Raw genomic sequence first — 14,542 nt, 5'->3', positions numbered from 1 at the left:
CTCCTTCAGGGACACTGCATGGCTAACTAGGGCTGCCCAGCCACTCCTTCAGGGACACTGCATGGCTAACTAGGGCTGCCCAGCCACTCCTTCAGGGACACTGCATGGCAAGCCAGGGCTGCCCAGCCACTCCTTCAGGGACACTGCATGGCTAACTAGGGCTGCCCAGCCACTCCTTCAGGGACACTGCATGGCAAGCTAGGGCTGCCCAGCCACTCCTTCAGGGACACTGCATGGCTAACTAGGGCTGCCCAGCCACTCCTTCAGGGACACTGCATGGCAACCCAGGGTTGCCCAGCCACTCCTTCAGGGACACTGCATGGCTAACTAGGGCTGCCCAGCCACTCCTTCAGGGACACTGCATGGCTAACCAGGGTTGCCCAGCCACTCCTTCAGGGACACTGCATGGCTAACCAGGGTTGCCCAGCCACTCCTTCAGGGACACTGCATGGCTAACCAGGGTTGCCCAGCCACTCCTTCAGGGACACTGCATGGCTAACCAGGGCTGCCCAGCCACTCCTTCAGGGACACTGCATGGCTAACCAGGGCTGCCCAGCCACTCCTTCAGGGACACTGCATGGCATGCCAGGGCTGCTTAGCCTCACCCCCCGCAGTGTCTGGAAATGAAAAAGATTTCTTTAGTGTCAGAAGCTTGTTGCTGTGTGGCTATGGCTGCCATTGTTTCACCTGCCCGTCATAGTAAATGCTGCGTAGGAGAGAGGTAATACCAGCAAGAAACCCCCAGGGAATAGACAGATGTCCACAGTGCCAAAATCCCATCACAGGATCAATGAGCCCTGCCTGCTGCCAGGGAGCCTTTATAATTATTTCTGTCTGTGCACAAATGAAAGCTTACGTTTTGCTCTCTCACTTCACATTTCTCTTTTTCTCTCTCTTTCTCCCTCCCTCTTCTTACAAGTAAATTCTCCCCAACCCTTTTGATTCACTTTTGAAGTTGTTACCTGCTGGGAAAGTAGCTTGCTTGTAACACATATCGTAAGGCAGCGGGGACGAGGAGAATATATCTTTTTTTTTTTATTCCAGATGATACAGGCATCAGTTAAGACCCCCAAATCGCTAGTATTCTGGAAGCATGCACTGAAACCCCCCAGACCCGTATCTGCTCTCATCACAGGGACCCTTGGTGAGGGACCAAGGGAGCCGTTTTGCACTTCTGCTTAACTTCTTTGGCGTCCAGAAACTTTTAGAAAGGAGACAGTGGAACAACTGGCAATTTTTAAAGGCCAAATACAAAGAAATTTGCCTCCTAACTTGAGAGAGAGGGAAAGATTTCATTCTTTTAAATATTTTCGCTTCAATTTTCAATTTTTTTTTTTTGTAACATGGCTGGTGACAGCGACATCTAAATGGCACCGTGGAACTTGAATGGTTTCCAGTCACAGCTGCCCTGGCCACAGGCTCCTTCCTCATTTACCTATTTCTTGCTGGCTTCAATGCAATTCTGAAACATATCCACCCAGACCTAAAGATCATTTAGCTGCTGTGTACCCTCCTTTATAAAATATCAAGTTTTAACGTGTACCAGCATTTAGTGCTTTTTGTGTGTGTGGTATCTCTGCACAATCAAAAGCAATTAATGGATTTCATTAAGCTGTATTGCCTGAAGAGCTGACCTGCCTGCTAATACCTCAATAAATATATGGGCCACCTGGCTACTGTCTGCTTACCCCCTTCATTTTCTGCTGTACTGCAATTGATCTTTCCACTCTCTCTGGTCGACTCACAGACCTGAACTACTTGCAAAGTGCAAGATGGCTCTTTAGCAGGCCGATACAGTACAGTGCGCATCGGCGGAGCACACTGTTAACCTGCGTTTGGACGCGTTTTCAACGCACTAGCTTTACCCCTTACGTCCAACCCCCCCAAAACTAATAGCGCCATCAACATGCAAATGCATGTTGATGGCGCTATTAGTTATTCTCGCGCGATTCACTAAGTAAAATGTGCAGCCAAGCCGCACATTTTACTTTCAGAAATTAGCTCCTACCCAAAGGTAGGCGTTAATTTCTGGTTCTCAAAGGAGCTCCGCACATTAAAACAAGACCTAAGACAGAAAGAAAAGAAATGGTGGAAGACCTCCAACCCCAACTCGCTAGCCATATATAAAGCTGCTCTCCACTATTGCAGAACTGTGACATTACGAACAAAAAGATTTTTACGCCCACCGAATCCACGATCTGAAATTCGACGCGAAGGCTCTCTTCTCTTACTTTTCGGAACTCACTAAAACTGCCACTTCATCTATTCCTGATGACCGAGCCCAATCGAAAGCCAATGATCTGGCCCACTTCTTCCAGAATAAAATCTCCAACACTCTAACCAGATTACCTTCCAGCCCTAACACACCACCTTTGGCTCCTTCCTGCCTCCCTAACTCGGATGCGGTCTTGGAATCTTTCAAACCATAGAGATTGAAACAATTCTAAAAAGAATGAAACCTTCCACTCACCCTCAAGACCAAATTCCATCCAAATCACTACTCCTAGTACCGGACTCCATCTCTAAATATCTAGCAGATATCATCAACTGCTCACTCTCACAAGGAATCTTCCCGGATGCTCTCAAACTGGCTACTCTCAAACCCATACTCAAGAAACCGAACCTGGACCTGACGACCCTAACAACTATCGCCCTATTTCCAACCTGCCATTTGTAGCCAAGATCATGGAGAAAATGGTAAATAATCAACTATCAAACTATTTGGAAGAACATAAAATTCTCCATCCGTCACAATAAGGCTTCCGTAAATCTCATAGTACTGAAACCCTCCTCATCTCACTCTTAGACCACGCATACATGGGCCTTGACAAAGGACACCCCTTCCTACTAGCGCTCCTTGATATCTCTGCAGCGTTCAACACATTAAATCACTCCACCTTATTAAATCAGCTATCACATATAGGAATCACAGGATCCGCTCTCAGATGGTTTGACTCTTTCCTCAGCACAGAGGCTATAAGGTTAAAATCAATAACAAGGAATCATCACGCACCAATTCTCCACCAGGAGTCCCCCAGGGTTCCTCTCTATCTCCTACCTTGTTTAATATCTACCTCCTCCCTCTCTGCCAACTGCTCACATCTCTAAATCTGAAATTCTATATATACGCAGATGACGTACAAATTTTGATCCCCGTAACTGACTCGTTGGCAACAGCAGTCAAGCAATGGGACTCTCACCTGCAAACAATCAACCTTCACCTTACAGGCCTTAACTTAGTGCTTAACACTGCCAAGACAGAACTCCTGCTTATCACTCCAGAAGACAGCCATCACCAACAACAGTTGCTTGCTAACTTCCAAATCTCTCATGCAAGAGACCTCGGAGTCATAATCGATAGTCACCTGAGCTTAAAGAAGTTTATAAGCCACACTACTAAGGAGTGCTTCTATAAACTACAGGTGCTCAAAAAACTCAAGCCTCTACTATACCACCATGATTTCAGATCTGTTCTCCAAGCCATTCTGTTCTCCAAAGTTGACTACTGCAATTCTATTCTACAAGGTCTCCCTGCAGCTACTATAAAACCCCTCCAGATGCTCCAAAATGCGGCGGCAAGAATCCTGACGAATACACTGGCTCCCAGTTAACTTTAGAATACTTCTCAAATCACTCACTATTATTCACAAACGCATCTACCATCAGACCCCTCTTGACCTGCTAAACCCGCTCAAAGTACACTCTACGGCCAGACCCATAAGGGAAGCTTACAAGGGATCTCTACACGTCCCTCCAAATAAAGTTGTGCACCGATCAAATATCAGAGATCGAGCATTCTCAACAGCAGGTCCTTCCACCTGGAACGCCATACCCCCGGATATCCGGCAGGAAACCTGTCTCCAAACTTTTAAAAAGAAACTCAAGATTTGGTTGTTCGGTCCAGCCTTCCCCTGTTCCTAGTCCAGAATCACGGTCCTAGAATCTAATCTAGTATTTCATTTGGCAAAACCTAGTCTAGCATTAAGTTCACATAAACATGTCAAAATCTAGAGGTAGGCTATCCAAGCCGCCCAACACACTTATCTGCATTTAGTACCTTGTATTGTATTATCCCCCTCTTCATTTCCAACTCCCAGTTGTATCCCCTTGTTTTATTGTAACTTTATACCTCTTCTAATTCTATCTCATGTTAATTGTTGTTGTTATTGTTATTGCTATTGTTATTGCTAAGATCTTTTGTTCTCTGTAAACCGAGTTGATTTGATTCGTATCAAGAAAGTCGGTATAAAAAAGCTCTAAATAAATAAATAAATTTCTCTCGGCACCGGGAAAATGTACAGAAAAGCAGTAAAAACTGCTTTTCTGTACACCTTTCGACTTAATATCATGGCGATATTAAGTCGGAGGTCCCAAAATAAAAAATAATTAAAAAAAAAAAAATTTAAAATCGGCTTGCGGCTTGAAAACCGGATGCTCAATTTTGCCGGCGTCCGGTTTCCGAACCCGTGGCTGTCAGCAGGTTTGAGAACCGATGCCGGCAAAATTGAGCGTCGGCCGTCAAACTCGCTGACAGCCGCCGCTCCTGTCAAAAACGAGGCGCTAGGGACGCGCTAGTGTCCCTAGCACTTCTTTTTACCGTGGGCCCTCATTTAAATACTGAATCGCACGCACAGGAGAGTGGCCTGTGCATGCGCCGGGAGAGCAGGCGCTTGGCCGCTCTCCCGCGACTTTTACTGAATCAGTCTGTAGGTTAGCTGGTCACCAGAGGTCCCCAGCAATGTTAAGGACACGACTCCAGAGTTAGAGAGAGAGAGAGAGATTTTATTTTTCAACAGCTATCCTTACAATTTCAGAAATTTGAGATCCTGCTGTCCAATCAAGAAACAGAGGACCTAAATTCTAGAGTGCTCTGGGACTTGGGTTCACAAGTCAAGGTTGGATGAAAACACCCCAGTATGCAAGAAGTCACCCAGTCCCAGACAATGTATCATGAGCAGGGAATTGCGATTTTGGCTACTGGCTGTTGAATGCGTGTGTGAGAACCTCCATCCCACCCTACAGCACCTAAAAAGAGGATGCAGCTCACCTTGAAGGAGAATCTCCAAACAATGCACCCGGAAATGTCTAGGAAATCCAGCTGTTTAACGGGCTAAAGAATATCCTGTGCTGATAAATTACCTGCAATCGTATAATACTAATAATTTAATCAACCCTACCACTACAGTGCCAGACTTATTATCCTGGAATCATCCGGACTGTGCTTCTAGACTGGGGTTTTCTTTGAAAACAAACTTGCTCTGCTGTAGAGGATGGCGTAGAGAGCATTTGGATTCTGGAAGGCATCCTGCAAGGTTTCTTCATTAGGTGATATTTACCATCTGGTCTCTTGGAAGAACGAAACAGCTGAACAGGAAGCTGACCACCAGTGCTTCATTTTCTCACTGGGTCCCCGAGTGCCTCGCGTTCCATGGAAGAAGATGAGATGCAGCAAATTAGACACTGAGAACAGCTGGAAAACAGAATCTGATCTGCCTTATGGTTTTATTTTTAAAGCCAGATCAGAAAAGTGAGCTGGTCCTTAAGCATCATTCCATGTGTAGGCTTACTAATGGCAGTGAGGTGCATTTCAAGAATGTTAGCTAAAGATTATGCAAAATTGTTTGACAATCAGGTTAATATGTCATTAGCTGGGAGCAATTATGTACTTACAGCCTACTGGGTTAAGAGAATGGAAAACCGCTGCATTTCTCTCCCTTAGAATCTTTTGCAGTTTATAAGGAATTTAATCAGTTCTAATTTTGCAACTACTAATCACATTAACATCACGTTATGGTCACTCTCAGCCTGCTCTTACAAAAAAAAAATAAAAAAGTCACAGGCAGAGTCCTATTACAAGAATATTTTTACCTCCCTTATCTGATATATTTTCACAAATAACCCATCATCACATGATGAGAAGAGGCAGTGATGGAATGTGAACAGCAACATCCATGAGTTCCCACTGAATCTTGGCTGCAAAACCTGCTTATTTGTGCGTGGGAAGAATCACAAGCTGCTTGGCAGAATCCTCCCAGGCTTGTGCAGATAATGCAAAAGGCTTCCTTAGCATATGAAGCTAGGCCAGGGGCTTCTGTTCACTGGGAGATGGACACTTTGGCTTGAAAAAAAACTTTACTGGGGCTGATGGCCTTTGCACTCTCCCTTCCTGGCAAGTCTCTCTGCCACTGGATAGCACACACTTTAGTGGTGTTTTCTGTATTACAAAATGCATTAGGATAAGGAGAAACATTAGGACTGGATCAAAATATTCTCATGTTACACACCCTGTCCCCTAGCCTCAAAGGGCACCTGTCACTGTGATACAGCTCAGAATGTGCTGTAAGCAAGCTTAGGGAGGCAGGAGGAACCTGTCTGCTACAACAGTGGTTCTCAACCTTTTTTCTGCTGGGACACACCTGACAGATAATGCTTACATGCATGACACACTGAACACGTGACCATCACGGGGCTAAACGTAACCATATACTCTGCATCCAGAGTCCCCAAACAATGGATGCAGAGGGAAAGCTCCTCTCGCTTTATATAAAAAAATATATTCTGATTCTTAGTAACAGAAACACAAACTCCCTTACTACCAGGCGCATGGTAAAATACAAAACCTGAAACAAAACCCACTCAGCACATGTGCAGCAAACCTGCCATAGCACAGCAGCACTAACTAAGAGGAGTCAGGCAGCAATTTGAAAAGGCAACAGTGCAGCACCAGTGCATGTCCTATTGAGAATGAGAAAACGCAACAAACAAGACTGATACAGATCCCTACCTACTAGTAACGTACCTCACCACACTCACACATACAGTTCAGACCTTCACCAAATAAAAGACCACACATTACAAATGTGGAGACAAAAAGGAATGGAAACCTCAAATAGCCACTTTGCATGCCGTGTAAAACTGGAGAGCTAGAAACAGAAATACATTTCCTCCTACACTAAGTAAAGTGCAAAGAGAGAAGAAATGAACATTCCCAAAACTAACATATTATGGCTCTTGCTCCCTGTCACTTCCCCTCCATCATCCTTCACTTCTCCCAATTACTCCCTTTCAGTCATCTGCTCACACTCACATCCTTTCCCAACATTCCCGAGCCCCCCATATTCTCTTCCCTGTGCTCCCTCTCTCCCCTACTTGACTCTCCCTACTTCCTTTATCCCATCCCCCTCCCTGCCCAGCTACCCCAACCCCCCGTTTCTCATCCCTTCCTGCTCAGCAGCCCCAACTTCCTTTTCCCCCCCCCCCTCCACAGGGTGAAGAGATCATCAGCAGCATCGCTCCCAGACTCAGAAGGGGAAGATAAAGTTTGTGTCCCATCGGGGCCCAGAACAGCAGGAGCTGGCGATGTCTCACTCTGATCTGAGTGAAAGAGGAAACAGCCTCCCACTGGGCCAGAAAGAGGAGAAGGAAGTGAGAGCAGCCTCCTGCAGGCCCTGCGACACCTCCCAGGACCTCAGCACACACCTGTTGAGAACCTCTGTGCTACAGGACACTTCCAGTTGCCCTCCCATCTTACTTCACTATCCTAAGCTCAGGAAAAGGTCAACGTGTTCTCCTCAGAAACAGACTTTTATTTATCAGATTTGGCAGGATATAGCATTTAGAAAGTAACAACAATTCCTGTCTCTAACATCCTGGTCACTAAGCACCAGTTTTCCCTAAAGAAAGTTCTGTATCATGGGTGGTTTCAAACATGCCATAAACCTTAGGCTGCTTAATATGTTAATACTTATGGCTAACTTACTTACCCCTGGTCTTGACTTCAGGCAATTTCCCTCTGTTCACTTATGAAGCAAACGCTGGCTGGAGGACTGGAGAATATATGCAGAGAAGGAGACTTGCTTCCTGGGTTTGATACTGGCAGCGGTCCGAGAAGGACACTGGCTTCTGACTCTGGTACTTGCAGGGCTGTCGGGGGCTTGCTCTCGCCCCTCACTGTCTCTGACTCCATATCACTCTCCAAACCCAAGCAGGGCATCTCCCCTCTCTGGTCTCCTCTCCCTGGTCTCCAGGCCACATCTAGTCTTCTCCCTCCTTGAAAGCAGGGGGTGCTGGTCTGCTTCAGGCTCCCCTTTCGTTCTTCTGGTTCCTTTTCTTTCAGGGGTCCCTTCTCTGGTTTCCCTCTATTTGCCCCCCCCCCCCCCCCCCCCCGTCTTATGCTTTCCACCTGATATTCATAAGCTCGTGCATACTCACGTGGTGGGTGGAGGGTCTTTGCCGCATTGCAGGTCTTTCCCCCCTCCCCATTTCTTCAGGGGAGGAGTACTGCCACATCTGTGTGCCAGAGTCAGTGTTTTTCTCCATCTCAGACTGCCCCCCTTCTTCCAAGGGTAGGGGTCTTCTGATCTCTGGACTCGCCTTGGCCAGTCCATGACTCCTGCTTATCAGCTTAGCTGCTGCATTGTCCCTCTGCCTTGGTTCTTTACACAGGAGCCTACAAACAGGCAAACCTTGATAAAGTATCCTTCAGTGTAAAGTTCTCATCTGGGCAAGGTCTCTTCTTTTTCCACTGAGACAGAGTCTTGGTTTGTCAGGACTTTGTTCTGCATATTTCTTGGCTATTATGATTCATATTTGGTGCTTTCAGTGGTAAAACATAGGATATCTCCCTACAGTGTCCTGTTGCTAATTATGATTCTGTATGGACGCAGAGTGGAGTGACAATAGATAGAAGTAGAAAAGGTCTACAGGACACAAACTTGTGACTGTTCATGTACCCAGGAGAAGAGGTGATGGTCGCAGTTCAGCCAAGGAGTAGTGTTCCCAGTCAGAGACTTCACGGATCATCCCTTAAATTAAGACATTACTTACACCTGCTCATGTACTACTGAACAGTACCTGTAACATTTGATACGTAGGTGTTTTGGGAATAATAGATGCAAACAATGTTCAAAGTCTGGTGTTGGGCCAATTGTATTATTGTTTGTGCATAGGGTTTTCTAAGGGAAAAATCCAAGGATTGCAGTTAATTCAGAATGTGGCAGCCCAACTGATTATGGGCTGCAAGAGGGGAGAATGTGTAACCCCCTTTCTGAGCGAGAGTTATGTTGGCTGCTAGTGGAATATAGGTTGCAATATAAAATTGTAATGCTGGTGTAGAATTCCTTACAGCCAGAATAGTCCATGGAGAAATATCTGCCCTTCACCCCACCCCTGCAATTAGAAAACAAACATCTGCTGATAGAGAATGCCACCTGCAGAACATTCATAGACAGGTGTTTTCAAGTACAGGCCCCATTCTCTGGAATGGACTTGCATTAGAGAGGAGCATGGAGACTGATAGTAAATGTTTTAAAAAGACCTTTGCTTTTTAAAGATGTATTTGTGTTGGATTTATCGATAGCTGAATTATTGTTTTAATGTATGTGTGAATGTTAGTCTTTTTTTGTTAATGTTTTGTTCTCTGTGTGGTCTTATGATTGTGTGGTTTTTAAGAATTGTAACCTGCCATGGGCTATGGGTGTTGTAAGGGTGGGCTATGAATATTTTAAACAAATAAATAAAGACTCCGCCCTTACAGTCCCACGGAAAGGTCCTTGGCCATTCTAGTGCCTGCAAAACAAGAAGCTAAGATGGCATCAGGTGTCACAGTCCCTTGGTCCCCCTTTCTCCCCCTGTTATGGTTCAGGTACCACAGACAAACATTATCAGCAGGGGCACTGCTGGTGAGGCGCTTGACCTGTGGGTGTCCTGCTGCCAGTTGCATCCCCCTGTATGTTGCATAATATTCAGAAAAACAGCAGCATCTCGGGCTCTACATTTTCTCCTGTTTTTCTTTCTTTCCAGGGCTCGAGTGTCAGCGGCCAAAGCACCGGAATTCAAGTGAGGACATTGAAGTCATCTCCATGGGGACTCCACCCCAGCAGGAGAGCCCGGGGCGCTACAGGAAGGGAACGACCCCCTCCGATCTGACTCCCGATGACAGCCCCCTGCAGAGCCTCCCAGCGAGCCCCCCCTCCACCCCGCCGCCTTGCAAACCGCTCCCCAAGGCCAGGAATCGCAGCGCCCACTTCTCCAGGCAGGTTTCCGTGGACGAGGAACGAAGCGGGGACATCCAGATGCTCCTGGAGGGCAGAGGCGGGGACTACGGGCGCCCCAACAGCTGGAGCGAAGAGCGAGCGGGCGGCGCCAGGACCGGCAGCCAGCCGGGGCCCTGCGCCGTTCCGGAGGAGCTCCGCGCGCGGGGCGCCGGCCACAAGCACCCGGCCTGCAACCACAAGCCCCGAGAGAGGTGGACAGGTTCCTCGCCCAGGATTTCCTGGACTTCCCAGCGCCCGCACAACCACAGTGCGGGCGGCGCCAAGCTGCTGGAGCTGGACGAGGAGGAGAAACTTAGCAACTACGAGATGGAAATGAAGCCCCTCAGGCGAATGGATTCCTACAGGCAGGAGGCGCAGCAGCCCCCAAAGAGACCCTGTGGCAGGGCCGGCGCGGCGGATGCGGGGGACGGCGCGCAGAGGCTGAGGGGGAAGGAGCCTCTCCGGCCGGCCGAGCCCACCGTGCAGACCCTGGAGAGGCTGAGGTTCGGCGACAAGGCGGAGCCGCGGTTACTGAGGCGGGATTTAACCCTCTCCCCGCCGCAGAAATCCTTACCCATTGCACTAGAATCCGAGGAGGAGAGCGGCGCCGAACTCCCCCCCAACACGGTAAGTGTGGGCCTGGGCGGGAAGGCTGGGCCGGGCCCCCTTTAACAAGAGGCCCAAACTGCAGATTCTGCCCCCGAGGGCCATAGCGGGCTCCTCCTTTCGCCTTGGAACCTTGCCCGGGGTACAGTTTGCACCTGGGGGGGGGGGGGTAGAGTTGTATTATTGCCCCCTTGTCCCTCCCCGCCAATGTTTAGGTGCACGGGGGGGAGCATGATTGCTGCTTTACATGGCAATCACCGGGGGTGTAATACTATTGACTGATAACATTGGGGGCCCGCTTTCTATACTCAGCTGTGACTGTTTCCTTCAGTGCGAAGGCTTCGCCCCCAGCCCCCAAGCAGAAAAGTCTCTCCCAGGCAGATGCTGGTCTCCCCCCGGCCTTGCTACTGTGGTGGCTGAAAGTGGGGAGCTTTTGCTGCATCGCGGAGCATTTGACAGTGGGAGGAGGTTGGACGCCTGTCAAGGAGGTGACATTGGAGTGTAAATGTTCTTTTGGAGTCAGGACAGAGTTTCTACTGGGATTCGGTCCCATTCTGTGGAATTTGGGTTAATTTAGTATTTATGTATTTAATTCTGAACATTTGATATTCTCGTTTGCCAAGAAGGACCCCCAAGGCAGATTACAATCAAGTTTTTTAAAAGTTACAGTACAATAACATTAGGTGAGAAGTTGCTTGCAATCATAATTGAATCAAGAAGGGGAGAAAGGAGCACCAGGTTGGGCAGACTAGATGACCTTTTTCTGCTATGACTACAAAAATCCAAGCTGTCTAACATAGGCCCCAGACTTCACTTCGATTTTAGCAAATTACTTGAATGATGCTATCAAGTCATTTAAATAGTAATTTTATTGTGGGATTGAAACTCATCAAGCATAAGGTGCCCCTACATCTTTTGCTTATGGCCAATTTAAAACTCCCAGATGCACTTACGGTCAGGTCAAGGTCTGCATAATCTAGGGCATGCTCAACTTCTTAGCTATTTAAGTGAAATGTGATTTTGTGTTGGAGGTATTTTTTTTCTGGCATATTTTGCAGAGTCATCATTTTTGTCTTTTCTGGTTCACCTGTAGGGTTTAGGATTTGCAGTAGGTCTCTAGCAGGTTTCTGTCATCTTGCAAAACCTCTGAGGTAGAAGATAAATTGACCATCTGCATACAGCAAACATTTGCTTTCGGACTCATTTTATTTCAGCCCAGTCTCTCCAGTAATGTGGAGAGATTGATACAGATGTTAAAGAGGGTGAGGCTCAGGTTACTTCCTGTCCCTGCCTGAAGCCGCCCCTCTGCAGATTGTTTATCTTATCTTTACCTCTCAGCTGATGGATGAATGCATGGATTTCATTATATCAGAGGTTTTCTCCCCTGATCCCAGTTTGCAGGAAATTAAGATTGAGGCTGGGGTGCCAAATTGAATCAAAAGCTTTTTAAAAGTTAATAAATATTTTCCCTGGAGGCATTTTTGTTTTACATGCTTGTTAATCGGTGTCTGTAAGATGAAGATGTGGTCAGAGGTTCTGACTTTTCTGTAAGCTTTTGCTGTGCCTTTGTTGAGGATGCTGCAGACGCGTTTACTGCGGACGCAGATCCCTGTATAATTATTTTGGACAGTGGTATCCCCATGTTTTAAAATTGGTGTAATTAACCCTTCTGACATTGCTTGAGGGACATGGCCAGAAAGTGAAATCAGATTGGGTGATGCTACTGGGTCTGAGCATCTTTATTTATTTATTTTTTAACACCCTGTCAGATCCAGTGGTGATGATCTGCCAGGTCCTATCTTGGGGACCGACCTTTCTCCCTATTGCAGCTGGAGTGGAAGGTGGAGGTCGTCGCTGATCCCGACCTGGTACCATATTTTTAATTACCACTGATCAGGTCCACGTGCTTACTGCGGGGTTAAATGTCTGGAGGCAACCTTTGAGTCTCTTTATTGTTATAAGGCTGTCTAATGGTGTTTGGTCATCTTTGATTACATTTGCCAGCAGGTTTGCTTTCTCTTGGGTGTGTTTTTGAACATTTTTTTCTAGAGGTGCTAGTTCAGATTTTACTATTCTGGATTACTAAGGCAGGTTTGATCTGGGGTTTATACTCCATAGCTGAGCCTCACCACTATCTCCTTTCTGCTCTCAGACTGGGTGAATGAACATGAAATCCTCAGTGCAGTGACAGTAGTGTTACTTTTTCCAGTATAGATTTTCTGAATATAATGGACAGGCGATGGGAAGCTGGGACTGACAGTTTGCTGAGATCAAACGTCCCCCTTCCAGCACTATAGAAAAATGTTTTAGTTTTCTTCTCTGCCGCTTGTAGTATGATTCAGAATAACTATTGTCATTGATTTGGGTACAGAATGCTTATTTCTCAAGATGTAAGAAGGGAAAAACAAACAAACCCCAAGTCAAGCACATCCTGATTCATTTCCAGTATCCTGGAGCCCCGCGCACTTCTGCTCATCGTTCCTCCCTCTCTCCCCCCCCCCACTGCCTGTACCCCCAGTGAGTGACAGGGGTGTCGCGTTCCATGGGCAGGCAGCGGAGGCTGAACACCGGCAGCTGTCTTATTTCTCTCCAGTTTTGGGATACTTTTCAAGGCCATTCTCTGTGCCGTCAGGGGGTTTAACAAGATAACAGCAGGGGACGGTTCGCATGTGATTTGCCATCCAGAAAGATGTTTTGCTACTTAGCACAGGTTACACTCAGGTCTATCCAGTACCGAGCGGTAGGAAGAGCTGCACTGTGCCTGCGGCACCCCCGGTTGCCGCAGGCACAGTGCAGCTCTTCCTACCGCTCGATCCTGAACACTAATTTTATGTAAATGTAAACCGCGTCCGTGAAGCCTCAGGCCCGCGCAACCCATTTTACTGGATAGAGCGCCTATACAGTGTCCTGGGTGCGCGGGCCTAAGGCTTCACGCCACGCTGGTATCTGTCATTTCAAATGTCATTTGAAATGACAGATACCAGGAAGTCGGGACTGCCAGTCCCCCTCCCCTCCTCCCGAAGCGAAAAAGCGAAAAAACCAAAAGCAAAAGCAAAAAGTAAGTTGCTTCGCCGCTGTCACTTCTCCCCTCCTCCCGGAGCAGGGCGTGAAAAGCAGCCTTGCTCCGGGAGGAGGGGAGAACCTGAAAGCGGCGAAGCAAAAAAAAAAAAAAAAGCGAAAAACCAAAACCAAAAGTAAAAAGTAAGTCGCTTCGCTTCTCCCCTCCTCCCGGAGCAAGGCTGCTTTTCACGCCCTGCTCCGGGAGGAGGGGAGAAGCGGCGAAGCAACTTACTTTTGCATCCCCGATCGGACTTACTTTTTTTGCAGCCGTCCGGCCATCTGAAGAAGGTATCGTGGCTCCCCTGCCTCCCGGGGGAAGATGGATGCCAGCACGGGGGAAAGCGGTCCCTGTGCATTCAATTGGCTGCTCAAGACGTGACGTCACCTGCAGTGACGCCAAATGTCGTGACGTCACGTCTTCAGCAGCCAATTGAATGCACAGGGGCCGCTTTCCCCCGTGCTGGCATCCATCTTCCCCCGGGAGGCAGGGGAGCCACGATACCTTCTTCAGATGGCCGGACGGCTGCAAAAAAAGTAAGTTTAGGCAGGAGAAGTCCGATCGCTGTCCGCTGTCAGTCTACCCTCCTCCCGGAGCAAGGCTGCTTTTCGCGCCCTGCTCCGGGAGGAGGGGAGAAGTGACAGCGGCGAAGCGACTTACTTTTTGCTTTTGGTTTTTTCGCTTTTTTTTTGCTTCAGGAGGAGGGAGAGGACTGGGGCTGCCCCGGAGACCAGCACCCATGATCGCGGCCGGGGCAGGTGAGCGGGGGCTGGGGGAAAGCTTGCCACCTACCCTTACCCCTGCCTCTACCGCAGGGTCAGGGTAGGCGGTAAGTTAGCAGGTT

General features: G+C 47.8%; 1 protein-coding gene across 1 annotated transcript in view; it reads left to right on the top strand.

Annotated features, from left to right (window-relative positions):
- Positions 1-14,542, top strand: part of JPH3 (junctophilin 3) — a 130,118-nt gene that overhangs the window by 93,997 nt on the left and 21,579 nt on the right. The window contains exon 4 of the mRNA XM_029608033.1: positions 9,802-10,661. Coding sequence (XP_029463893.1) covers positions 9,802-10,661 — 860 coding nt within the window. The remainder of the gene's footprint in view (positions 1-9,801; positions 10,662-14,542) is intronic.

Source organism: Rhinatrema bivittatum, chromosome 7, assembly GCF_901001135.1.
Source record: "Rhinatrema bivittatum chromosome 7, aRhiBiv1.1, whole genome shotgun sequence".
NCBI classification, from domain to species: Eukaryota; Metazoa; Chordata; class Amphibia; order Gymnophiona; family Rhinatrematidae; genus Rhinatrema; species Rhinatrema bivittatum.
Note: the sequence above shows the minus strand (reverse complement) of the source record. Positions and strands in the feature narration are given on the sequence as shown.